The sequence below is a fragment of the Perca fluviatilis genome, chromosome 21 (assembly GCF_010015445.1).
Source record: "Perca fluviatilis chromosome 21, GENO_Pfluv_1.0, whole genome shotgun sequence".
NCBI classification, from domain to species: Eukaryota; Metazoa; Chordata; class Actinopteri; order Perciformes; family Percidae; genus Perca; species Perca fluviatilis.
The window spans coordinates 969326-996089 of record NC_053132.1 but is presented as its reverse complement, the minus strand read 5'-3'; the positions used below and the strand labels follow the sequence as shown (position 1 = coordinate 996089).

Here is a 26764-nt window from a genome sequence, read left to right as displayed (position 1 = left end):
ATGAATGACACACAGTTAAATATTTCAGCTTTGTACATTTATTAGTAATCATTTTTACGATACAATAAACAATTGCCCTTGCCCTTAATAGACCCTACTTTACTGACCTTCCCCAAAAGTGCTGCTGCATGACTACATGAGCGTCCTGCTGTCTGTACTTCACCTGTCTCTGATGCTACAACCCAAACCTTATGATGTGCTACGTGTCGGCTCTGGCTCGTCCCCTTTCAGATAAACAAGATCACTGTGTAGATATTAATATGACTCTGAGCTTTTTAAACCGTCACAGGCTACTGAAGCAACAAAATAGCTACAAATGTTACTGTAACGGATAAACGTACTGTTGTTTCATCCTTTTTAAGCTTGTTGTTTTTGTGTTTCCATATCATTAACTGACTGACACTTCCCACTTGTTTACTTCTAACCTGAAGTCACGCCCACTTTTGACGCAAAGGGTCCTATCTTGAACATGGTGCAGCCCAAAGCCCGACCCAAGTATCTTTGCTAGTTTAAGACCGACCCAGTTGTCAATTTCCCGTCGAGCACCCACCTCGTTTAAATAGCAAATGCACCTGCACCCATCTGTGGCCCATGGGCGTGCTGGTCTTACAGGGAGGTGTGTTCAGGTGCATTCTGGGCGTGCTGGTCTTACAGGGAGGTGTGTTCAGGTGCATTCTGGGCGTGCTGGTCTTACAGGGAGGTGTGTTCAGGTGCATTCTGGGCGTGCTGGTCTTACAGGGAGGTGTGTTCAGGTGCATTCTGGGCGTGCTGGTCTTACAGGGAGGTGTGTTCAGGTGCATTCTGGGCGTCCGGGGGGTGTGTTTACGGCAGGTTTGTATCCAAGAGGTGTTCAGGTGCTTCTGGGCGTGCTGGTCTTACAGGGAGGTGTGTTCAGGTGCATTCTGCGTGCTGGTCTTACAGGGAGGTGTGTTTCAGGTGCATTCTGGGCGTGCTGGTCTTACAGGGAGGTGTGTTCAGGTGCATTCTGGGCGTGCTGGTCTTACAGGGAGGTGTGTTCAGGTGCATTCTGGGCGTGCTGGTCTTACAGGGAGGTGTGTTCAGGTGCATTCTGGTCTCACAGGGAGGTGTGTTCAGGTGCATTCTGGGAGTATTGCTATCTTGAGGCAGCGGGAAGCGATCACACCATTGACCAACAAAAACCTGGTCTAAAGTCAATAACGCAGCATTTCATTGTTATTTTAACAGAGCATTAGTAAAATGCTCCTAGGCTCGTGCACAGCACGCACACACTATGCTTGTTACACACACACACACACACACACACACACACACACACACACACACACACACACACACACACACACGCAGAAGATTACAAATAAAAATATTACAGATCAAATCCTCCATCATAACAGCAATGCTCCAAGGTCCAAACGCGCCTGGCTTTTAAAGGGAATGGGAGATGATCTCTGATTGGTTGATTACAAATTACGCCCTAAACACACCTCTGATTAATGAAGACACTAAGGACAACCCTTTAGGACCAGGCGCCCGGCACACACAGACCCTTTTATCAGCCGTCAAACTAGCAGAAGTGGATGTGGACACGCAGGTGCCAGGCGCTTCTGGCCGTGCACTTAGATCGTTAAAATAGGGCCCAAAGCCTCATGGGACGTAGGAAACTTGTGGATATGATGTGTTTGTATACACTACTTTTATTATAATACATAATTTTATATTCATATCACATACATTACATATAAAGCTATCTCCTTCTACTTTATTCTGATTCTTACAAAGAAAAGTTGTGTTGTTATTTTCCATTTACAGTAATTCGCGTTCTCATCCAAAGACTTTCTCCTATCAGAGAAACAGGTGTGTCAGGAGTCTAACTTATCAACATTCCGGTACATTAATCTTCTTAGAGAGTGTATCAGTTACATCTTACACCTGCGTGATGTGTTGTTGTGTGTTTCTAATCTCCACATTCGAAGCAATGAAGTTGTTCCAGAAACCCCAGCTCTAAAATGATCCCGACAGTCATAACATGACACACCCGAAAGACGTACCAAAGATAACAACACAGACAGCTTTATTTTAAATTTTTTGGCCCAGTCTTAGCCCTGTCTTAGCCTTGTTTTGGCCCTGTTTGGCCCTGTCTTGGCCCTGTTTTAGCTCTATTTGGGCCCTGTTTTAGCTCTATTTGGGCCCTGTTTAGCTCTGTTTTGGCCCTGTTTTAACTGTGTTTGGGCCCTGTTTTAGCTCTGTTTTGACCTGGTTTTGACCCTGTTTTCGCTCTGTATGGGCCCTGTTTGAGGTCTGTTTTGGCACTGTCTTGGCCCTGTTTTAACTCTGTCTTGGCCCTGTTTTAACTCTGTTTTGGTACAGTTTTGGCCCTGTTTTAGCGCTATTTGGGCCCTGTTTTAGGTCTGTTTTGGCCCTGTTTTAGCCCTGTTTGGCCTTGTTTGGGACCTGTCTTAGCCCTGTTTTAGCTCTGTTTGGGCCCTGTTTGGCCCTGTCTTTTAACCCTTCTGGAAAGTCTAAGATTGCACAAAAGATATCGTTGAAATGGTGCATCTCTCTGCTTCTAAACCCAAAACGTCTCTACACTCTATAAAATATGACAGATTGTGAAGTTTGCTGTTGTGTACGACATCGTCGGCCCCAGTGGGGTGATAACTGTTATTTTACCTTCTGTCTCCATTTACTTTGGAATACTTTTCTATCTTTGTATTCTATTCTAATTTAGTTTCATATAACTCTTATTATTCATGTCTTTTACTTTCGCAGCTCAGCACTTTGTCAAGTTGGACATAAGTTACAGCAGGTCACAAGTTAGACAGATGATACACCTCATTTACCTTCAGGTATGTTCTGAAATAATCTCCACTTCATCAGGAGTCACGTGTTATGTATTACTAAGACTTTAGTGTTTCTGGTTTGACCCGTTTAGTCAAATTTAATCAGACTGTTTGGTGCCAGGTAATTGGGTGTGTGGCGATAAGAGATAATTTGTCTGGAACATACATAATGAAAAGGGTTCACACTCAAAACTTATTTCCAGGACAAGAACATTATTGTACTGAAAAGTACATTTTCCACAGAGTAGGATGATCCACCATACAGGTGCAAAGTGGTTTCTGTTTAGACAGAATAAACATCACACATGGCGAATTAAATCTTCACTGTCATTGTCGATAATTGAAGTCATCGTTCAGGACATTTTAACCACGATGAAATGACATGATACGGTATGCAATAGACATGGAAAATCAGCGGGAAAAAGGCTAAAGAGAAAAAGAAAATGAGTTAAACAATCCGTGCTAAAGAGCAAGATGTTGGGGAAACAATAAACCCACACCTTGTGATTGGTCGGACTGGTGTGACATCACAGTGCCTTCTGCATATATAATCAGTGAGGTTGTGACAGTGTGACAGACTGAAGGAGAAGCTGCAGCTTGTTTTCCTCTGGAGCTACCAAATCTCTTCAGTTCAACCTGCCGGTGAGTTCAGACAGGTAAGCATCCAACCAGGAGACATTAACTTTACTTAATATTAATATTGATTTGGTATTTTTTATGTGCTTAGTAGGGCTGTGCAATTAATTGAAATGTAATCGTGATTATGATTTTGGTTCCCAATGATCACAAAAACAATAATAATCGAGTAATCGAGAAAAACATTTATTTAGCTCATTACATTTTGCAAGTAAACTCTTATTTTCTCTGGTGTTCTGAATGAAAAAAATAAGTGTAAATAGGAAAAGTATTAAGGCAAATTTCACAGTTGTGTTTTTTTACTTTTGATTTATTTAACTTTTCCACTGTTTTTTCAGTTCAATAATGGCGTGTTAAATTATAGTGATTTCAATATTGACTGAAATAATCATGATTATATTTTTTCCCATAACAGCCCTAGTGCTTAGTCCTAAACTAAAGACACAAAAGGCAATTTTGGCCAACATTATTATCAAGCTAGGGCTCTGTTAATGCTTGTATATTATATATAACTGATTGTATATATCCTCTATTGTCAGGCAGGTTGTCATAGTTCCTCCCAAATGTGGGAAGTTTTATTTGGCTTTTGTTTGTTGTGATTGAAATGTGAAAAGTAGAACTGTCCCATTTTTTATCTGCAGTAAAACAAAGTATTGAACACTAAAATTTGTATTAATTTTTGGCATATAAACAGTTAAGCAGAGATCCAGACGGAGTGACATCAGGATTCTTTAAAGCCTCACTCCAGCTGAACACTGACAATGAAGGTAAATATGTACCTTTATATGGAATTAACAAATTACATTTACTCAAATTACTGAAAGAAAATCGAGTATTTCTTTAATCTGTAATTTTTCTTTCAAGTACTTTTTTATCACACGTGTTGTACTGGGCTACATTTTTTAAAATTGTATTTAACCTTTATTTAACCAGGTTAGTCTCATTGAGATATAAATCACATATGTTGGAGTGAAACAAAAATATGAAAAAGTCCTGATTAACTTACATGAATTAAACAAAACAAAAGGAAATAAATCAGCTGCAGCAGAGAAGAAAAAACTGCAGGAGTGTCTGTCTGTGGCTGCAGGAGGGCAGAGTTTCAGAGAGCTGAAACTCTGGAGATTATAAGTTATAAAATGTTTGTTTTCCCTATCCCAGATCAAGACCGGGGCTAGCATTTAAAGGCTCTGAACAGCCACACTGGTGTTTTCATTCAACCTGGCTGACTAAACGTCTTCCCATTTATTTAATCGAGCCTGAGGACATTTTATTTATGTAACAGTAATATGATACATAATCAAATATCATCATCTAGTGTTTCCGACAGGTTAAGAATTGACTTGAGTGGGGGTGGGTGGCGCAGGATATGTTGGCTGTGGTCAGTTATAAACTAGTCAAGCAAAGGTTTAAAAAATATTTATTGAAAACAATGATTACATAACATTAACATATATTGTAGGAAGAAATATCTATGTACATATTAAACAAACATACAGATACAGATGAAGTGTAGCCTTTGATTGATTGATTGATTGATTGATTGTACTAAAAACTGTACTTTAAAACATCCATAATCATTGATTATTTTCTACCTGGGCGGGGTGGCCAAGTAGAACCTATGTATGGGAAACACTGCAACATCATGTTGAAACAGTCCAGAAGCTTCAAACCTTACTCTGTGTCAACATCTCTCTTCCAGCTGGTTTCAGTCGTCGTCCTGCTCCTGGCTCCTATGTTGACCAGCTGCTACCCTCCAGATCTGCCCAAAGACTGCAGTGACATCAGTAGTAATCCAAACACCCGAACCAGTAGAGTGTACACTATCTATCCCATCAGATCCACTTCTCCTGTCCAGGTACACTTTATCCTCTCTGGGACGCAGGTTGACCTTTAGATGATAAAAGTGTTAAACGTGAAGACAGTGAGATCATCTCTGACAGAAACACAGTTACAAGTTCTGACTGATGCTTCTAAGACAACAGATATAAGTAGTCATAGTTGTAGTAGTATTCATAGAACTTTTTACAGCCTGTGTGAATATATTGTATGAAGTGTTAGCAGCTGAAACAAATTTCCTTATGGTTGTGTGTTTGTGTGTAGGTGTACTGTGACATGGACTCAGAAGGAGGACGCTGGACGGTGAGTTTTTACTTAAGTCAACTTAAAGTCACAGCCGAGTCTTGGTTCTCTGAATGTTCTCTGAGGTTCTTTCCAATGTCATACATGCTCCAAATGCACAGGGAGTGATACTCCCATAGTCAGGGGATCTGAAGCGGACACATTAACTTGCAAAACCATACCCTGATTATTAAACAAGACACAAGAGAGAGTCAGCATGGTGGCCAAATGGTTAGCAATGTGGCCTCACAGCAGGAAGGTTTTAGGTTCGAATCCAGGTTCTTTCTGAGTTGTGTTCTCCCCATGTTTGCGTGGGTTTCCTCCGGGTGCTCCGGTTTCCCCCACCATCAAAAAAACCTTGTTCTAGGTTCTCCAGTCAGTACCTTTAATCAAGGCAATGGCTCAGATCTGGAGTTGGTCCCTGGGCGCTGTAAATGGCTGCCCACTGCTCCCTTCAGGGATGGGTTAAATGCAGAGAATGAATTTCGCTACATGTATGTGTATGTGACATTAAAGTACCTTTACCTTACTGTTTCTTTTAAGTCAGTTTACTGCAAGGCTCATTCAAGAAGATCAAAATCACTGCAAGAGGCAAAGCCCAAAGATACCACTCAGGTGGCATCTTCATAGTGTCTAGTCAAAACATAGTCAAGGGTTCAATTGGTAGCTTCAATTAATAATTAAAGCCTGCAATAACTGTTTTGTTTTGGCCTCGTGGGGCCAGCAGAAACAAATAATGACATATCACCTTTTTTCAATTTGATATGTTGAACTTGTTTGCAAACATTAACTTCTTTTCACATCTAGCAGTTACTGGGCAACATAGTCATCCTTCATTATCATTAGATTCCTAAAATCAGACCGGAGGGGCATCTCCCCATTCTCCTGTAACTGAACTGTTGCTTTCTGCCGTTCTTTAACTCCTCTTGAAGCAGAAAGTTTAGAAAATGACTATGCAGATTGTCACACATTGCACACTGATTGACACAGAGATAAAAGTGCTTTAACTACCCCTGTTATATATGTAACAGAGTGGAGAGATGTGATACGTTAGTGAGCACATTATTTTATGGAACTGTTAAAAGAAACCAAAATATTCCCAATGACCTGAAATAACAGTGAAGCCTTGCTGGCTGTAAACTTGATCTGTCAGATATCTTTTGTGTTTCCAGGTGTTCCAGACGAGGATGGACGGCACAGTGAACTTCTACCAGGGCTGGGATCAATACAAGACCGGCTTTGGTAACCCTGCTGGAGAGTACTGGCTCGGTGAGAAATGAAACCAAACATGAATACATGAAACTCACTGTTCATTTAGTACTAAAGTTCAAAAACTTCACATGGAACATTTAATGTCAGAGAATATTGTAAGCTGTGTATATGTGTGTGTGTGTGTGTGTGTCTTTGTGTGTCTGTAGGTCTTGAGAACATCTACCAATTGACACTCAATCGACCGTCCGAGCTGCTGGTCCAAATGGAGGACTTTGTAGGAAACAAAGCGTTCGCTCTTTACACCTCATTCTTTATCGATGCTGAGTGTAATGGATACAAACTGAATGTTTCTGGATTCTTCAATGGAGGAGCAGGTGAGGCTTCCACATATCTAAGGACAGGCATTGCAAATTAGCTTAAGCTATAAAAGGTACAAACTCTAAACAGTGGGAATTTAAGTACTCAGCTACAAATAAGCCAAATTTACAAAGATCTCCATATAAGTGCAACATGTGAGTGCAAGTTATTTAATTTTGTTTTATATAGCATCATCTTCTTGGCTAAGGTGCAGTCAGAAGAGATGTGTCTTTAGCCTGTGGGGGAATATGTGTAGACTTTCAGCTGTTCTGATGTCAATCGGGAGCTCTCTGAACTTCTTTTAATCAGGTATAAGGTGTGTATTCAGGTTTCTGTATCTCAGGGACTCTTTGCACTTTATTTATCTGTACCCCCAGACTTCAGGTTGTTTTGTATCAGCTGAAGTACCAGTAGTATTTGTAGGAGTGGTAGCAGAATACACAAAGTACTAGTACCTGTAATGTTTAATTAGTATTTAATTAATTTATTAATGATTTATCCTAGTTGATTTAACTTCTCTGCTTGCTAACTAATTTTCCTGCTCTCAGTAGCATCATGAGGTGTTCAAGTTGTATAGCTGACTCAATCTGTGGATTTATTATTTTAATTAAACAATAATAAGCGTAATATTAAACGTCACCAGTCCAGTGTTGAGTGTCTGGTTAGTTCAGTAGTTGTTTTATTTAGTAATACTTACTGTAGGTAGAGAAGTAGACTGTGGTTATTCTGGGCAAATAAATATACTTTAAAAATATAGATCATTGTTAGTTGTATCATAATGTTGTGATTATACCCTTGTTGTGTTTCTGTAGGAGACTCCCTCAGTGTTAGCAACGGAATGAAGTTCTCCACCTTCGACAGAGACCAGGACACCTGGTATTGGAACAACTGTGCCATACAAAGCCTGGGGGCGTTCTGGTACAACGGCTGTTACAGTACAAATCCAAACGGTCTTTATAGTTGGGGTTCTAACAGCCCTTTGTATTATGCTGTAGTGAATTGGCAAAGCTGGAAAGGTAATACCCCCCTGAAGTTCATCAGCATGAAGATCCGTCCTTTGGTGTAGTTCTCCAGGACCAGCGTACAGCAGAATATCAGCTCATCTCTTCTGATTTATTCCTCTTTCTCTGATTAAGCATTTAATCTCACAACAGGTCTTATTTTCCTGAAACTGGGCACCAGCACAAGAAAACCAACTGATGTTAGTAACTCTTGTTACTGTCTGTGATGGTTTAAATCAGTCGCAGCTCGCTGCAACGTGGAAGAAAAGTCAGATGTGTCTCCAGTTGGACGGCTGCAGCAGGAAAGTAGGGCCCATAATCTTTAAATGGAAACACATATATAGTCTGATCGGGTGTTAATCACTGCATGAACTGATAACACAAGTCTAAAAGAGAGAAAGAAGTAAAGAAAATGAAAAGTATAAAAAGTTCAGGACAGCCAGTTGATGTTTGGTGGAGGTTTGAAACTCTAATGTGAATCTTTATCTGCTGTACGGTGACAATAAATAAGAAGCTGAGCATTAAGATGATCTGATGACTTCACTTTGTCTCCTATGGAGGATATTTCTTTTTTTTTCAGGTAATCTTTTGGGCATTTCCACCTTTAATGATAGGAAAGCATTGAAAGGGGGAGAGAGAGGGGAAGACATGCAGGAAATCGTCCCAGGTTGGACGTGAACGTCTGCGTCGAGGCATGAACCTCTGTATATGTGCACCCGTTCTACTGACTGAGCTATCCTGGCCACAAAGGATGTTTTTTTAAATTCATAATTAAAATTAGCAGCCAAAAGAGAATATTCAAATGTATCAAATTATAAATATTATAATTAAAAATCAAACGGCAAAGTTAAAATGATGATTTGAAAATAGAAAATTACAATAAAAAAGAAAGAAATTTAAAATAAAAAACCTTTTAAACAAAATGTCACTTTATGAGGTTTTTTAACATTAATATGAGTTCCCCCAGCCTGCCTATGGCCCCCCAGTGGCTAGAAATGGTGATAGGTGTAAACCGAGCCCTGGGTATCCTGCTCTGCCTTTGAGAAAATGAAAGCTCAGATGGGCCAATCAGGAATCTGCTCCTTATAAGGTCATAAGGAGCAAGGTTACATCCCCTTTCTCTGCTTTGCCCGCCCAGAAAATTTGGCCTGCCCATGATAAAGAGACAGACATCAGGCAAAGCATGGCAGTTGGTCAAGGCCACATCACCAATCTTTATCTATGTCATTTTATATTTTCAAATTATCATTTTAAGGACGCCCGCTTTGCCCTCCTTGGTCGCTGGACTGAGAGAGGAGGTGCTCAGAGGCTCTGACCAGGCCCTGCGGGTAGGGAATTGCTTTCCCACTCGAAGATGACAGGAGGTCTGCGTGTCCAAGTCGATCCCCGCCGGCTGCAACTGGCCAAGGGCAGTTAAAGTGGAGTCTGCCTAATGCCCTGTGAGGGGAAACCCTCCCCGATTGACAGCGGGTACAACGATCCCTGAAAAAATATGAAACTGGCAAAGATTTGGTCCCCTAGCCCAAAGACGGGCTCAGGTAGTTTTTATTATTTTGTGACAAAAGCAGAAATTAAAAGCAAGTGGTCCTTTACAAAATAGACATCAAAATCAAAGGCCTCTGCTCTAACAGAGGAATTTAAAGCTGCTTCTCTTTTTCTTTGTCTTTTTTCTCTCTCCCACACTCAGTGAGTGCAGGCAATCCCCTCTCTGGCTGTCAAAGAGGCAAATAAATCTTCCCCAACGCAACAACAAGACGTCTCGGCAAACTAAGAGACAAGAGCGCTTCTTAGCAGAAACATTCCTTTACTCCTCCCAAAGTTATCAAAATGGACGTACTTTATGTACTTCCTTGTCCTTGTAAGGTAATGTAGGAAATGCTTCACAAACAACGTAAAGTAACAGGAAACTTAACATGAACCCTACAGCACGTGTGCTGTGTATTGCCACACGTGTGTCTCAGGATGCACACAATTCTGGCTTTTTTAACCCATGTGAAATCATGTGTTTATTAATTTGCGCTGTCCCCTTTCACAAATAAAATAAACTGAAACACACACACACACACACATACACACACACACAGACACACACACACACACACACACACACACAAGGTTGCCATGACGACATTGTGTTTTGATTCGACAGCTGTTTAGAGATCGCTGGATTATTAGAATGCACTAGAGCTGTCAGACTTCCTCTATAATACCATTCAAATTTCATTTTTTATATTCAAATAATATTTGAATATTTAATACTCAAATGCAGCCTGTTATAAACATGTACTACACTACTCAGGCTTATGCATTGTCAATGGCACTATAAGCATATGGTTGTTTTTACACGTTCTGTCCACTAGAGGGACTTCTAACAGCAGCCTGGCCTTGAAGGAGACGTATGTCATGGTGCATTACATTTCTGGCACGCCGCTCTCTGTTTACATTATTTCCCACCACGAGCACACAGCGAAAAACACAAATCAACAGAGAATTCTGGAATAAAACATGATCTAACAAGTGTATTGAAGTTACTCTGTTGTAAAGGCTAACGTTGCTCGGTTAGCACAATGACATCATGTTAGAAAGCACAGCCGAAAAGATCTGTTATAAACTAAGTAACAATAGTGTTAGCCATGATTCTAACGGCATTGATAACAAATCCAAACGGTGCTGCCACTACTATTTCAGTGATTTATAAGCAACCTGTTTCTTGCAGATTGTCACGTTACTGAGAATACAGCTATTAGAAGATAATATATGAAGTCAACACTAACTCTGACAGCTGTAAGGCAGCTAACATTAACTTTAGCTGTCTCCATGAAGCTCCCAGCTAAGCTCCTATAACTCGCAACTCAGTTAGGAAACCAGGACAAGCTAACTTTTTATGACATAAGCATTTTGGCTCGGTGGATGTCGATTATAAAGTCACGGTAAAACTATTTCCCATCCTTCTTCTGAACTTCTGTCCTAACATTACTTGGTGGGTAACGTTAACTCACAGTGCCTTGTGATTCTCACTCCCGTAATTTATTGTTCATCAGACTTCGAGAAGAGGGAGATTATCTAACGTTAGCCAACCTATTTATGAAAATAATCACATTTGAATAGTAGTTTCAGCATTTCAGAAGCAGCAACTGCTCAGCACTGAACTGAGGTTGCCATGACTACCTTGTGTTTTCATCTGACAGCTGTTGAGAGATCACTGGATCATTAGAATGCATTACGTTTAGTAACGTTTATTCATGTCATTCTAATAAAATAGCTGCAGTTTCCCCAACATAATTACGCGTTTCTTGATTCGATTTGTATTGGTAGCTGACCAGTTAGCTAGTGAGCCAGCAAGCTAACATCTAGAGCTAACAGCTAAAACCACAATATCACATTACATTACATGTCATTTAGCTGACGTTTTTATCCAAAGCGACTTACAATTGCTATATATGTCAGAGGTCGCAAGCCTCTGGAGAAACTAGGGGTTAAGTGCCTTGCTCAGGGACACATTGGTAGATGTATCGCAGTGGGAATCAAACCCAGATCTCCCACACCAAAGGCACGTGTCATAGCCACTGCGCCATCACCACCCACCCCATCACAATATATTTCACATGTCAGTGTCACCTCTGGATGTTTTCAACACCGGGGTGGATGGGGCTTGTTGTAACGTTACTCAACGACGCTGGGAGGCGGGTTTGGGCGGGGATGGCTCGGGGAATCTCCGGGACGGCGAGGACACCGATGTGCAGAACATCTCTCAGCCGTCTGGAATGATCTCCCACTTCACTTTTCTGTAATCTTAACTAGTTGTTGTGGTACCTACACCCCCTTTTGTCAGGTAAATGTCATTGTAAAAACAGCTAAACGTGAAGGAGGGGAGAAATTCGGCATGGAGGAGATTTTCAGCAACGTTAACGGTAAGGTTAACAGAGAGGTGTCATTACGGATGGCCGCTGTTCTGACTTGGGTGCTTGAGTCTGATACTTTGCAGCTCTACACACTACAGACATTTACACATTTACAGAGGCATTTTGTTCAGCGTGACATTCCCAGCCGTCCGGAATACCGCATTGATATCTTATTGGACTTACAGTGAGGCTACGTTAGGCTAATCGTGGTAATAACTAACTACAAGAAAACAATGCATATCTTTTGTGTGTGTGTGTGTGTGTGTGTGTCAAGCCAGTTTTTTTTATTTCAAAGCTTCAATTCACTATCTCAGAAGTTATAATTAGGGAAATATTTCAATTTTCAGTAATACTTTAACAGTTTAACCGGTATGGTTTAATATAAGTATTTTCAGTCATTGTTTTACTAATTTTATATGATTATTTTTAGTAATTTCAGCAATGTTATTACTGATATTTAAAGGAACACGCCGACTTATTGGGAATTTATCTTATTCACCGAAACCCCCAGAGTTAGACTAGTCCATACATACCCTTCTCATCTCAGTGCGTGCTGTAACGCTGTCTGACGGCTCCAGCGTATCAGCCCATCACAGATCCTGCAGGTAACTGGTTCCAGTAATCCTACTGCTCCGAATAAGAGACAAAATAACACCAACATGTTCCTCTATTACATATTGTGATTTTAGATTGGCGTGTAAAAACAACGTAACATGAGACACGCCATCTTTCTAACTGTAAACAAACCAGGAACTATATTCTTAGGCGGAAGAATATAGTACTTTGGCGGAGTGATATGCTCGCAGCAAGCCTGTCTGAGAATATAGTTCCCGGTTTGTTTACTGTTAGAAGATGGCTGTGTCATGTTACGTTGTTTTTTGTACACGCTGTGACTCTACAAATCACAACATGTAAACAGGAACATGTTGGCGTTATTTTGTCACTTTTGTCACAATTTGGAGCAGTCGGACTACTGGAACCAGTCACCTGCATGATCTGTGCTAGGCTAACCTAATGCTGGAGCTGTCAGACAGCGTTACAGCACGCACGGAGATGAGAAGGGTATGTATGGACTAGTCTAACTCTGGCGGTTACGGAGAATAAGCTAAAGTCCCAATAAGTCGGCGTGTTCCTTTAACAGTCGGTGCTGTTGTGTGATGTCCTGCTCCATCTGTTGCTTTTTGTTCAGCTGAGATGAGACACCAGAGAGTTGTAACTGATTTCAGACCCATCACGAGTCCATCTTCCATTAGAGAGTCCAGACAGAAAGACTCAGGAGACAAAGTGAAGACATGAGATCATCTTAATGCTCAGCTTCTTATTTATTGTCACCGTACAGCAGATAAAGATTCACATTAGAGATTCAAACCTCCACCAAACATCAACTGGCTGTCCTGAACTGCAAAGGGTTTTTATACTTTTCATTTTCTTTACTTCTTTCTCTCTTTTAGACTCGTGTTATCAGTTCATGCAGTGATTATCACCTGATCAGACTATATATGTGTTTCCATTTAAAGATTATGGGCCCTACTTTCCTGCTGCAGCCGTCCAACTGGAGACACATCTGACTTTTCTTCCACGTTGCAGCGAGCTGCGACTGCTTTAAACCATCACAGAAGGTAACAAGATTTACTAACATCAGTTGGTTTTCTTGTGCTGGTGCCCAGTTTCAGGAAAATAAGACCAGTTGTGAGATCAAATGCTTAATGAGAGAAAGAGAAAGAAATCAGAAGAGATGAGCTGATATTCTGCTGTACGTTGGTCCTGGAGAACTACTGCACAGGACGGATCTTCATGCTGATGGTCTTCAGAGAGTAGTTACGACCTTTCCAAGTGGCCCATTCCACTCCAACAGCATCGAGAGTGTTGTCAGCCCCCCGACGATAAACACCGTTTGGATTTGTATTGTGACAGTCTCTGTACCAGAACCCCCCCAGGTGTGATTTGGCACAGTTCCCATTCCAGCGGTCCTGGTCACTGTCAAAGGTGGAGAACGATACTCCGTTGTGATAACTCAGGGAGTCTCCTACAGAAACACAACAAGTGTATAATCACAACATTATGATACAACTAACAATGATATACAGTGCTGCTCATAAGTATTCATACCCATGCTAAAGTTGACTAAAAAGAGGAATAAAAATCATCTTTTGGAAATTGATCTTAATGCCTTAATTAAAAAAATAAGGAAAATACGACCTTTTAAGGACACCAATTGTTTTTGTGAATGAATAATGTAGTTGTCAGTTAGCCTAATAGCTGGTTTGATATGCATTGATATGGATCTTATCTCAGTTAGCTATTAGGCTAACTAAAATAAAACCATGCCAATCTCTAGGTATGGTGAAGGGTATGTGATGATGTGGGGGTATGGTGAAGGGTATGTGATGATGTGGGGGGTATGGTGAAGGGTATGTGATGATGTGGGGGGGCTATTTGTATTCCAAAGGCCAAGGGAACTTTATCAGGATGCATAGTATCCTGGATCCATGAAATAACTGGCCTTTAAAAATAAAAAATCTGCCTGTCTCTATGGGAATTTGACATAGGGGTATGAATAATTATGGCCCCTGTATTTTAAGGAAGAACATTTATTTATTTACAATACATTATTCATTCACAAAAACAATTGGTGTCCTTAAAAGGTCGGATTTTCCTAATTTTTTAATTAAGGCATTAAGATCAATTTCCAAAAGATTTTTTTATTCCTCTTTTTAGTCAACTTTAGCATGGGTATGAATATTTATGAGCAGCACTGTATATTTTTGGAGTGTATTTACTAGTAAATACCACAGTCTACTTCTCTACCTACAGTAAGTATAACTAAATAATACAACTATTAACTAACAACACTGAACTGGTGAGGTTTAATGGCTATTATGGTATATATTTAATTAAAACAACAAATCTACAGATTGAGTCAGCTATAACACTTTTTTCGGTACTTCCCCCTTACCCTCAATCCGTAATAGAATAAACATTTCAGTTGTAAAAATAATTCCAAACCTATTTATCCTATTTACTCTAAACATTGTTATTTATTAAAAACATTTTACACTCCACACGAAATGAACCCCTCCCTCTCCCGTCCCTACAACCTATTAAATCAAATATTTATTCATTTATTAACTACACTATAACTTGTATTCTTTGTATCTTATTCTATTTTAGCCGTTTTAATTTTTATTTTTCATGACTTTAAATGTATTTTTATTGTTTTATGTGAAGCTTTTTTAATTAACTTTTGACTGAAATGTGCTACCTGTATAGAAACATAAAGTTGCCTTACAACCTCCAGCCTGTCAGTCAGTCACCAGGGCATAGAGAACCCTGTTCTGCCTGTCTGTCTCAGAGGAAGTTTAACCGCACCGCGACCTGTTTCCCCTCACCATGATATTATATTGCCGCGTGGAGTTTTGAAAAGTGTAACTGCACTCTTGACCACTTTATCGGCATTGACACTCCCTCCCGTGACTTGAACAAAGAGTCATATTTTCATCCGTCTGAACCTCAACTCTGCAGAAGTGTGTATCGGCGCCGAGCCCCGCTCTCTGTCAACATGCAGAGAGGACGGCCAAGGTTGAGCTTACACGCTTTCAGGTACAGAAATTTGTCTTTGTTTGATTTAACGTGAATCGGTAAGCCATATTACCACCGTAACAGGGACAGGTGTTGCGAATTAGCCATGGCTATAAACACTGTGATACAGGCATCAGATTGTTCTTTATGTAATAATCTATGTTTTTGTATCTGTCCCTATTCAAATAAACCACAAATAAACTCGGTCGGTACCATAAAAAGTTCAGGGTACGGTACCCAACACTAAACCTGATAAAAACTCAAATCATTGACAATGTTTGTTTGCTCTTTAAAACAATTAAAACAGAATTAGATAAAAATTAGTGGCATCAAACGATTAAAATATTTAATTGCGATTAATCGCATTAATGTCATAATTTTTTAACTCGCAATTAATCGCACATTTTTATCTATTTGAAATGTCCCTTGATTTCTTTTTGTCCCATTATTTTTTCTCATTTTAATGCTCTTATCACCATGGAAAAGTGGATCGGCTTGCTTTGTATGCTTTGGCCATCAGCTGTGTGCTCGGCCATCAGGTGGTATTTCAGATTGGACGTGCTGCGATGATAGCTCAGTTCACAACCACCAAACACAGACACATCACTTTGGTCTCGTCAATGGAACCATTTGGCAACTTTTTAAAAGTAAACTTTCCATTCAGAATCTTATCGGCATCCATTTCGGCATCTGGCCCTCGCCATCCACTCAGAATGTACCGTGAGCCTGCTACTCTTTGGCCGGCTCGCGAGCCCAAACCAGTGTGTGCGGCGTGCATGTTGTTGTGTTTCCGGTCTAGCTAGATCCGGTGTGGTGTTGTAGTTTTTCTAACGTTACTAGTTGTTGCAGCAGAATATGAAAAAACTACAAAGTTTGCTAGGCCAAAAAGAATGTTAATCTCACGATAACAAAGAATTGACGCCGTTAAAATGGGTTTGCGTTAACGCCGTTAATAACTCGTTTAACTGACAGCAATAATAAAAATATGAAACCATGTGATTTATGAAATGTAAACAGAGGACTGATTTGATTTCTCAGCAACTCGTTTAACTGTTTGTTTAGTTGTTTAGGGACAAAGTTGGAGCATAAACCAATGTCACACTCCACAACATTAATGGCTAAAATTCTCGTCCTTAATGTGGAAACCTCACCTGCTCCTCCATCAGTGAATCCAGAAACATGCAGTTTGTAGTTGAAGTACGCTGGGTCGACAAGGAATGAGGAGTAACGAGCGGACGCTTTGTGTCCTTCAAAGTCCTCCATATCGACCTGCAGCTCACACTTTTTTACCTGAGTCAGGACCATGAGAAACTCGAGACCTGAAAACAAACATAAACATTTAGAAACAGTTTCATGAAGACATGACTGTTAGTTTGGTTTCATTTCTCACCGAGCCAGTACTCTCCAGCAGCGATACCAAAGCCGGTCCTGTATTCATTCCAGTCCCTGTAGAAGTTCACCGTGCCGTTCATCCTCCTCTGGAACACCTGGGGGGATGGGATGGGGGACAGCTCATGTTTCCAACGATTTTACTGGAATGTGATTTATTGTGAAAGAACTACAGGAAGTGTTGACTTCAGTTAAAATACTCACCGTCCAACTCATCTCACAGTACACCTACACACAAACACAGGTATTAGTTAATATGATTCTTTAACTAAAACTGTATCCAAATGTACTTAAATCAGTTCTACTACTTCACCCGCCCAACCAGAATTACCACATAGGAGAAAGTATATCCTATATTTATTTATTTATTTAGCAGTAGTTATTGGCCTGTTCAGGTCCAATGCTGTCGCGCCCCGTGCTGTCTCTGGTGCTGAAACATTTTAACTTGACTGGAAAGCTGTTTTCTTTGTTCTTTAATACAAATTGTCTGACAGTGTGGCTCAACAAGTGACACATTACAACATGGATTTATAGCTATGTTAGAATTTTTTTAACAAATCACTTGGTTGCAGGGGGCCCCTGTGATGAAGCTCTGTCCCCACTGTGCTGAGAGTCTAGCTCCTGTTGATAGTCCTGTTGAGTTCAGTTCAAGTACTAACTTTTTCAGGGTCATAAATTAAACATTAACCTGGTGCATTATAAAAACATAGGTGAGGGTTGAGTCTTGCTTTCACAATTTTCAGCAGAAGTTCTCTGAGAATCTCTTTTATATCAAAGATAAACTGATATTGTGACAGAAATTTCCCAAACCTGACTGATATCAAATCAGAAATGTAATTGAATCAGGACCTTGTGAATCAAAATTCAATTATTTTTTTCATAAGCGAAACCAAGCCCTGATCTAAAGATCAACCTGCGTCCCAGTGAGGATGAAGTGTACCTGGACAGCAGAAGGGGGTCCTTTGGGATAGATGGTGTACACTCCACTGGGTCGGCTGTTGTCATTATCATAAATGTCACTGCAGTCGACTGGCCAAACGGGCGTCTGGCAGCTGACCAACAGTGGAGCCAGCAGGATGAGGACGACTGATACCAGCTGGAACAGATGAGAAGTTTTAATTTAGTTTATTCAGTTGGTATCGCTCTTATGCAAAGCTAGAATACTCTGTAAAGCTAGCTGTAGACTTTTGCTTCCCCTGTCCACAATTTGTGGCCATAAATAAATAATATTTGTTTGCCAAACTATCAGATATATAAAGTTGTAAACTTACCTTCATGGTCAGATTTCAGCAGAAGTGATCTGATGAAGATCCTGATGTCAGTGTGTCTCGACACCCTGATGTCTCTGGTGTCTCTCTCACACTTATTTATACTGTTAAGATTAATAAGTTACTGAGCAGCTGCTGTTTCACACCGATAAAACATGTCCTTGAGTGTATGTCTGCCATTGGCTTACACAATGTTGGCACCCAAATCTGACACGCCAGCATTTTTTGGGGACTCGCCTCCATTAAAGGACCAAAGAGACAACTTTGTACTTTAGAGTAAAGCAGGGGTCTTCAAAGTTTTTTTAAACCAAGGACCCCTTAACTGAAACAGAGATGGAGCAGGGACCCCCTACTACATATATTGTATAAAAGAAGATGCATATTAAACTGGGCCTACAATAACGTGTAGGGTGGCATAAAGCCTTATAAATACCTTTTTTTGCATAGAATAGTAAGCTATTAAAATAATAATTGTTGGCATGATTTTATAAATAATCATTTAATGTTAAACATACATGTGGCACAGTTAATCCTCAGGATGAACTGTATATGTGGATGGCTACCTTAGTGACTACCTTACCTATAGGCCAGTAAGCCTATCATCAGTGGGCATTTATATTTGCTAATTATATGTTCGAATAATTTGGAGGCCCAAAAATGTAAAACGTATTCCGTTACATTACTCAATCTGTGTAACATTCTGTATGAGCTCTTCCAATCACCAATTACACAGTGTACAACAAAATACTAAATACAGCACTCAGTGTGAATCAGTGCACCATTGCTTGTCAGTGTAGCCTATTACTGGACGTAGCTTTCGTGCCATTTGTTGTCAAATTTGCCTTCTTGCAAAGAATTGGATCCAGAATCAGAAATGCTTTGATGCAAATTTTATTGATTCCATTGATTCTTATTTTTAAACTGTGGCTGAAAACTGAAATATTGAAAATATTACACAAAATAACGTCTACCAAAACGAAAAATGAGTACAAGAAAACTGTAATACAGAATGAGGAGAAATAATAGTAATAATAGTAAGAGAAATTAATCTGTTTGATGATGATGGTGATGATGACGTGTGTGTGTGTGTGTATGTGTGTGTGTATGTGTGTCTGTGTGTCTGTGTGTGTACGTGTATGTGTGTGTGTCTGTGTGTGTGTATGTGTGTTTGCATGTGTGTGTTTGTGTGTGTGTGTGAGTCTGTGTGTGTGTGTGTATGTGTGTGAATACAGAATGAGGAGAAACACATTTATAGTGTGTAGAGCTGCAATGATTAATCAATTAATCAGTTTGATTCATTTAAAAAAACAGTGAAACTTCTTTGATGTCAGCTTGTTAAATGTGAATATTTTCTACAACTAATCCATTCATCTAGAAATTAATCCACACATTATTCACCATGAAGATAATTGTAAGTCGCAGCCTTACTAGTGTGTGAATGTTTAAAAGATGTAAAAACAGCATTTAAAGTGAGATCAGAAACATAAATGATGGTTAAGGTTAGCATTAGATTTATATTAATCATGTAGCTGCTACAGTTCAGGTCAGGTCAGGGGGAGGGAGGGACTGATAACACACACACACATACACACTCACACACACACACACACACTCACACACACACACACACACACACACACACACACACACTGTTCTTACCCGTGTGAAGCAGCAGCTGCTCAGTGCTGTGTACATTAGACTACACACAAACTTGTTATTTTTTATCGGTCACTCCCCCCCACCCCAACCTGAACTATAGCAGCAACATGATTAATGTAAAATAATAATTGTTGGCATGATTTTATAGATAATCTTTTAATGTTAAACATACATGTGTCACAGTGAATCCTCAGGATGAACTGTATCTGTGGATGGCTGCCTAAGTGACTACCTTACCTATAGGCCAGTAAGCCTATCTTCAGTGGGGATTTATATTTGATAATTATATGTTTGAATAATTTGGAGGCCTCCTTGCAATGACTCTGAGGACCCCCTAGGGGTCCCAGACCCCCTGTTAAAGATCTCTGGAGTAAAGACTTGGTTTTATGCAGTAGGTGATATGAGAGTGGATACTGTCCCCTTTGTTAGCAAAAGAACACAAATGCATGACCCTTCTCAACCTGCCATCCCTCCCCTCTATTCCTTAAATCCTTATTCTACTTTATTAATGTGTATATGAAGTATTTTTTAAGCCTGGGAAAACCCACAAAAAGTTATCAACAGCCTCCGTTTTTCATTTTCCAGCTTTTTAAAGCTCGCAGCTTTCTCTTTCTGTGTGCCATTTTGCGAATCTTTCTCATTAATTACTGCATTAATTGATGTCAGCTTGTTAAATGTGAATATTTTCTATAACTAGTCCATTCATATAGAAAATAATCCACACATTATTCACCGTGAAGTTAATCGTAAGTTGCAGCCTTACTAGTGTGTGAATGATTAAAGGATGTAAAAACAGCATTTAAAGTGAGATCACGAACATAAATGATGGTTAAGGTTAGCATTAGATTTATATTAATCATGTAGCTGCTATAGTTCAGGTCAGGTCAGGGGGAGGGAGGGACTGATAAAAAATAACACGTCTGTGTGTGTGTGTAGTCTCATGCACACAGTGCTGAGCAGCTGCTGCTTCACACGGGTAACAGTTCAGTTCAAGTTTATTGTCATATGCATATTAGTACAGAGTACCACAGCAATGAAATACAATGTGCCTTTGTACTCTCTCAGCACCAGTCAATAAGTAACAATCATAAATAACATGAATAACATTTAAAAACATCAAGCACAGTAAACATAGTAACTAAGCTCAACCTCAGCCCTCCTTCCTACTATCATTCAGTAGCCTTACTACCTGGGGGTAAAAACTACAATGTGTACCTGAACAAGCGGATAGATTATTGTATGTGTAGTCCCGGACAGCATACTACAAAAATGTAACCGCAGTTTAAGCTACCACGAGCTAATTTTAGCTAATGTTAGCTGTTGAGAGAAAATCCCGCACACTGACCATTACGCAAGCAATAATTTATTTAGAAAAATACAACGTTTCGGTCCCAGACCTTCAAAGCTAATGTTAGCTAGCATATCAAACGGTGCTAGTCAGTCTGTGCGTGTGTGTGTGCAGTGTTGGGGAAAGTTCACTTTCTACATGAAGTAGTTCAAAGTTCAGTTCATAAATTTTAAAATGAACTAGTTCAGTTCATAGTTCATACTACAACATTTTGAACTAAGTTCACAGTTCCAAAAATGAACTAGTTCATAGTTCTTTTTTTTCCATATGTTGCTGCGAGCTATTATTTTTCAAAATTATTGCCACAGCCCAAATATAGAACCACAGACGGCAATTATTTTATCAGTTTTAACACTGAAACTATGCGTCAGATTTCATCTTCATATCCAACCAGTTCAACGTGCCGTTTCAGGTTTGCTGTGGATGGGACTGAAGTGTGGATTTTCTTTTTGAAAGCCGGCGGGCAAAGTTTGCACAGAAATGTCAGATTTTTCCATCCTCAGCGACCTCGTCATAAAATTCAATTCAATTTCAATTCAATTTTATTTATAGTATCAAATCATAACAGAGTTATCTCGAGACACTTTACAGATAGAGTAGGTCTAGACCACACTCTATAAATTCCAAAACCCCAACAATTACAGTAATTCCCTCAAGAGCAAGCATTAGCAGTGGCTATTGCGACAGTGGCGAGGAAAAACTCCCTTTTAGGAAGAAACCTCGGCAGACCCAGACTCTTGGTAGGCGGTGTCTGACAGGGCCGGTTGGGGTGTGATGAACAGCGGCAACAATAGTCACATTAAAGATAATGGAACAGTGACTTCGAAGGTCATCATGGAAGTTAATGTCATAGCAGGGCACATCGTGAAATACTGAGTAGTGCAGTCTCCTATACCGGATCCTGACTACTCTGTGCGTATGACCATCACAGCAGGGCGTTGCGGGATGTAACGTGGCGCTGCATCCGAATTGCAGACAATTGTAGAAACATAAGGAAACATAAGGACTCCGGGGAGTAAACTCCCCAGAGCTAGGTTAGTAACAAGCAGTTCTGGGACAGGATGCATACAAAAGGAAACAAGTGAAAACAGAGATGAGAGAGCAGCTCAGTGTGTCATAGGAAGGAAGGAACTTCCCCGGCAGTCTAGAATTATAATAGCATAACTAAGAGAGGCAGGTTAAAGAGAGGTGCCTGGTCGGGCTAGAACTCTCCCCAACCGGATCGGGCCTACTTCCCTCTACTCTCGCTATATTATTAATTATATAATAAATAAAACTGATGACTACAAAGAGAAGCAGGTGGGCCAGGTTAGGTGGACGCTGCAACTCCTCACTCCTTAACTATAAGCTTTATCAAAGACGAGGGTTTTCAGTTTACTCTTAAATGTGGTGACAGTGTCTGCCCCTCGAACCCAAAGTGGGAGCTGGTTCCACAGGAGCGGAGCCTGATAGCTGAAGGCTCTGGCCCCCAGTCTACTTTTAGAGACTCTAGGAACCACAAGTACCTCTGCATTCTGGGAGCGTAGTGCTCTACTAGGACAATAAGGTACTAAGAGCTCTTCTAGGTATGATGATGCTTGACCATTTAGAGCTTTGTAGGTCAGGAGAAGGATTTTAAATTCGATCCTAGATTTCACAGGAAGCCAGTGCAGAGAAGCCAATACAGGAGAAATATGATCTCTTCTCTTAGTTCTTGTCAGAACACGTGCTGCAGAATTCTGGATCAGCTGGAGAGTCTTAAGGGACTTATTTGAGCAACCTGATAATAAGGAATTGCAGTAGTCTAGTCTAGAAGTAACGAATGCATGGACTAGTTTTTCAGCATCGTTTTGAGATAGGATATTCCTAATTTTGGCAATGTTACGAAGATGGAAAAAGGCTGTTCTTGAGGTTTGTTTTAAATGGGCGTTGAAGGATATATCCTGATCAAAAATTACTCCTAAATTTCTGACAGTAGTGCTGGAGGCCAGGGCAATACCATCCAGAGTAGCTATATCTTTAGATAATGAAGTTCGGAGGTGCGTTGGTTCCATCACAATAACTTCAGTTTTGTTTGAGTTTAACATCAGGAAATTGTGGGTCATCCAGGATTTTATATCTTTAATACACACTTGAAGTTTAGCTAACTGACCACTTTCGTCTGGTTTAATTGACAGATATAATTGGGTGTCGTCTGCGTAACAGTGAAAGTTAATTGAGTGTTTCCTAATAATATTACCTAGAGGAAGAATATATAAGGAAAATAGAATTGGTCCAAGCACTGAGCCTTGAGGAACGCCATGGCTAACTTTAGCGTGCTTGGAAGGTTTATCGTTAATGTTAACAAATTGTTAACAGCTGTTATACTGTTACAGTTGACAGCTAAAACTGGTTTAAATGATCATACGAAGCCTCCACGCTGCTTTGTGTTTTGATGACCCATGCGGCGGTGAGACACTGGTGGCTGGTGTTGCCAGATTGGGTGTTTTTTCCGCTACATATGAAGGCCTGTTTACGGTGTGTTTTAGCCCTGGTTTTGGCCTGGAAGGCTCTATAGAAATCTGGCACACTATTGGACGAAGTTAAACTGAGAGAGCGTGCCGTTCACAGTAACGTTCATCAGGCAGTAATACAGTACGTTCAGTTCACGTTCACCCAAAATATGAACGAGTTCATGAACTATTGCTCAATGAGTGCATTCAGGCACAACATTGTGTGTGTGTGTGTGTGTGTGTGTGCGTGTTAATCCAGAATGAGGAGAAACACTCTTATAGAGCTGCAATGATTAATCAATTAATCCGGTATGGGTGTGTGTGTGTGTGTGTGTGTGTGTGTGTGTGTGTGTGTATGTGTGTGTTAGATTATACCTGGGGGCGTTCTGGTACAAAAGCTGTTACGTTGCAAATCCAAACAGTGTTTATCGTTGGGGGGCTGACAGCACTCTCTCTAATGTTGGAGTGAGTTGGTACCAATGGAAAGGTATTAACTACTCCCTACTACCTTCTTGATTTGATTTGTAGCCAGCAAGCTAACATCTAGAGCTAACATCTAAAACACTATCACAATATATTTCACATGTCAATGTCACCTTTTGGATGTTTTCAACACCAGGGTGGACGGGGCTTGTTGTAACGTTACTCAACGACGCTGAGAGCCGGGTGGGGATGGCTAGGGGAATCTCCGGGACGACGAGCTGATGTTGTGCTGAAAATTTCCCAGCTGCCCGGAATTATCTCCCCCTTCACTTTTCTGTAATCTTAACTAGTTGATTTGACGCCTACACCCACTTTTGTCTGGTAAATGTCACTGTAAAGACAGCTAAACGTGAAGGAGGGGGAGAAATTCGGCATGGAGGAGATTTTCGGCACGAACACCGGTAACGTTAATGGAGACGTGTCATTACGGATGGCCGCTGTTCTGACTCGGGTGCCTGGGTCTGATACTTTGCAGTTCTACACACTATAGAAGACACTACTAAAATAGAAAAATAAAGTGCCGGTTTAACTAGGAACAGTCAGACAGGATCAGACAGAAAGCCTCTTTTTTATTATGTTATGTTTGTTTCTGTATTTATTGTGTATTTCATAATCATGTTCAACATGTTTGTATGTTTATGTCTGCACCAACCACCGAGTCTCAGAAGTAGTGGCATCTGTGAGACGGTGGCGCCCCCTTGTGGGCATTTTAAAGATAGTTTTCTGCTGCTTTAAGACCATTTAAGATCCACTCTGTCTGACAACATGAACATTTACCTGAGAGATACCTGAAGAGGAGAATATTTGAATTATTGATTTCTCACTTTCTGTTAAATTGAACTAACTCTGCCTTTATTATTATTTAAAAATTTTCTGTACAGCACCTTGTGCAACGTTGGCTGCTTTTAAAGTGCTTTATAAATACATTTGATTGATTGATTGATTCAGTCCAGTTGAAGTGAGTCTGTCTGTCTGTGTGTCTGTCTGTCTGTTTGTCTCTCTCAGTCTGTCTGTCTGTCTTTCTAAGAAATTCGACTGTTATGTGACACCCACGTAGACCAATAGAAAAGGAGCCGAGCCCTGGTAGTCCAGTAACCCAGAAACGGTAACTTTGCCCTGGGTATGGAGCGCAGTGGGCTGCCGCTGTCTCGTCAGACTGCGTGGAGCTCCTGAAGTCCGACACGTCTGTCTCGTCTCCAATGTATGTGTATGTGTGTATGTATGTTTGCTCAACCAATCAGCGCACAGCTCATCTAAATATTCATGAGCAGACCATATAAGGCAGAAAAGCTCTTGTTTCACTCAGGCCTATTTAACAGGGTAGCATTAGGGAGCATTAAACAGCACTCAGGCCATTGTTAGCCCAACCAATGTTACATACCCTTTTAGGAGACCTTAAGGAACAGTGTGAAATACCCTGTACAACCATTCTATCACCCCTTTAAAGAACCGTTAGGGACTGTTTGGTATTTATGGAATGGACCACCGAAGGAAAATAAGGGAGGGTCATGTCTTTTTATTCTTTGCTGGGGGGAGGATCGCCCAAAATGTTTTACTCTGGGGTCACCCAACTTTTGTATTCATGAAAAGAGCAGCATTTCAAAGTGGCTTGTTTGGTGCATATTTTTCCATGTAGCTCTCAGTCTCGGCCCCCCATCAGCACCCTAGCAGATGGGTGTGACCGCATATGTGGAGTTTGCTGGGGGCAAGAGGAGCACTGCCCTCCTGGTGGCTGAAACGGGTAACTGCATTGTTTAAAAAATGATTACATTTGGCATGACTGTTACGTGCTCCCTGCCCTGCTCTCTCTTTCCTCTGTTCATCTCAGGTGTGCCTGGTATCTGATTGAGGGTCTCTGGGGGAGACTGAAGCAGCACTGATTATCGTTTCTGTTGTGTTTTTGTTATCTTCTTTTGTGTTTTCTTGTTTTGAGGATGGAGGTCTGAGGCCAGCATCAGAGTCCAGTACTAGCCACACCCCTGTTTACATGTGGCCAGCATCAGACTCCTGAGGCCCGTTCCAGAAAGCAGGTTTAGTGAAAACTCTGAGTTTGTTAACCCTGAGATGAGGGAAACTCTGAGTTTTCCGTTCCAGAAAGAGAGGTAACTTAACCTCAGAGTCAGTTACTATGGTAACTGAGCCTTTGAACCTAACCTTGTCGGGAGCAGGTTTTCTTCAGACACATATAGCCGACGGCCGACCGTTGACAGAAAACCCCGTCGATATGATCAGTCGCGTCCCAGAGGTCCAAAAAACTGCCACAGAACAGACCAAAAAGACGAGAGGAGACGAGACGTAATACATCTCTATAACAGCAGGCGGCGCTAATCTGTAATGTTGCCCAAGAAATGAAAACCGGCAGCTGATTGGACGAATGCGTCACATGGGTTTGTTTTCTCCGGAAATTCAGACCTGGACTGTCATGGCGGCCGTTCAGAATACGATCTCATATTGTACTAAAATAGTTCACTGAAACATGTTTCTGGAAACATTTTAAGCGAGAAAAAGGCCATGCAGTT

The 26764-nt window shown here is 40.6% G+C and overlaps 2 protein-coding genes across 3 annotated transcripts; one reads left to right on the top strand and one right to left on the bottom strand.

The window, feature by feature from the left end:
- The first annotated feature begins 3394 nt into the window (after nt 1-3394).
- Nucleotides 3395-8671, top strand: LOC120551415 (microfibril-associated glycoprotein 4-like). 2 transcript variants are annotated; one of them, XM_039788846.1, is made up of 7 exons: nt 3395-3478; nt 4153-4225; nt 5158-5313; nt 5559-5597; nt 6749-6845; nt 6995-7162; nt 7958-8671. In XM_039788846.1, exons 2-7 carry the CDS (start codon nt 4220-4222, stop codon nt 8209-8211), a joined length of 720 nt encoding a protein of 239 aa, XP_039644780.1. In that variant the 5' UTR covers nt 3395-3478; nt 4153-4219; the 3' UTR covers nt 8212-8671. The 2 variants fall into 2 exon arrangements, with proteins under 2 accessions (XP_039644780.1, XP_039644781.1); XM_039788847.1 differs by having other exon boundaries at nt 3406-3464.
- A 4680-nt stretch (nt 8672-13351) lies between these two features.
- LOC120551425 (microfibril-associated glycoprotein 4-like) lies at nt 13352-18354 on the bottom strand. Its single transcript, XM_039788858.1, has 6 exons — nt 18288-18354; nt 17957-18112; nt 17221-17244; nt 17018-17114; nt 16779-16946; nt 13352-14074 (listed from the first exon to the last, which is right to left on the bottom strand). The coding sequence occupies exons 1-6, from the start codon at nt 18291-18293 to the stop codon at nt 13821-13823; spliced, it is 705 nt and encodes a 234-aa protein (XP_039644792.1). The 5' UTR covers nt 18294-18354; the 3' UTR covers nt 13352-13820.
- Between the last annotated feature and the right edge of the window lie 8410 nt (nt 18355-26764).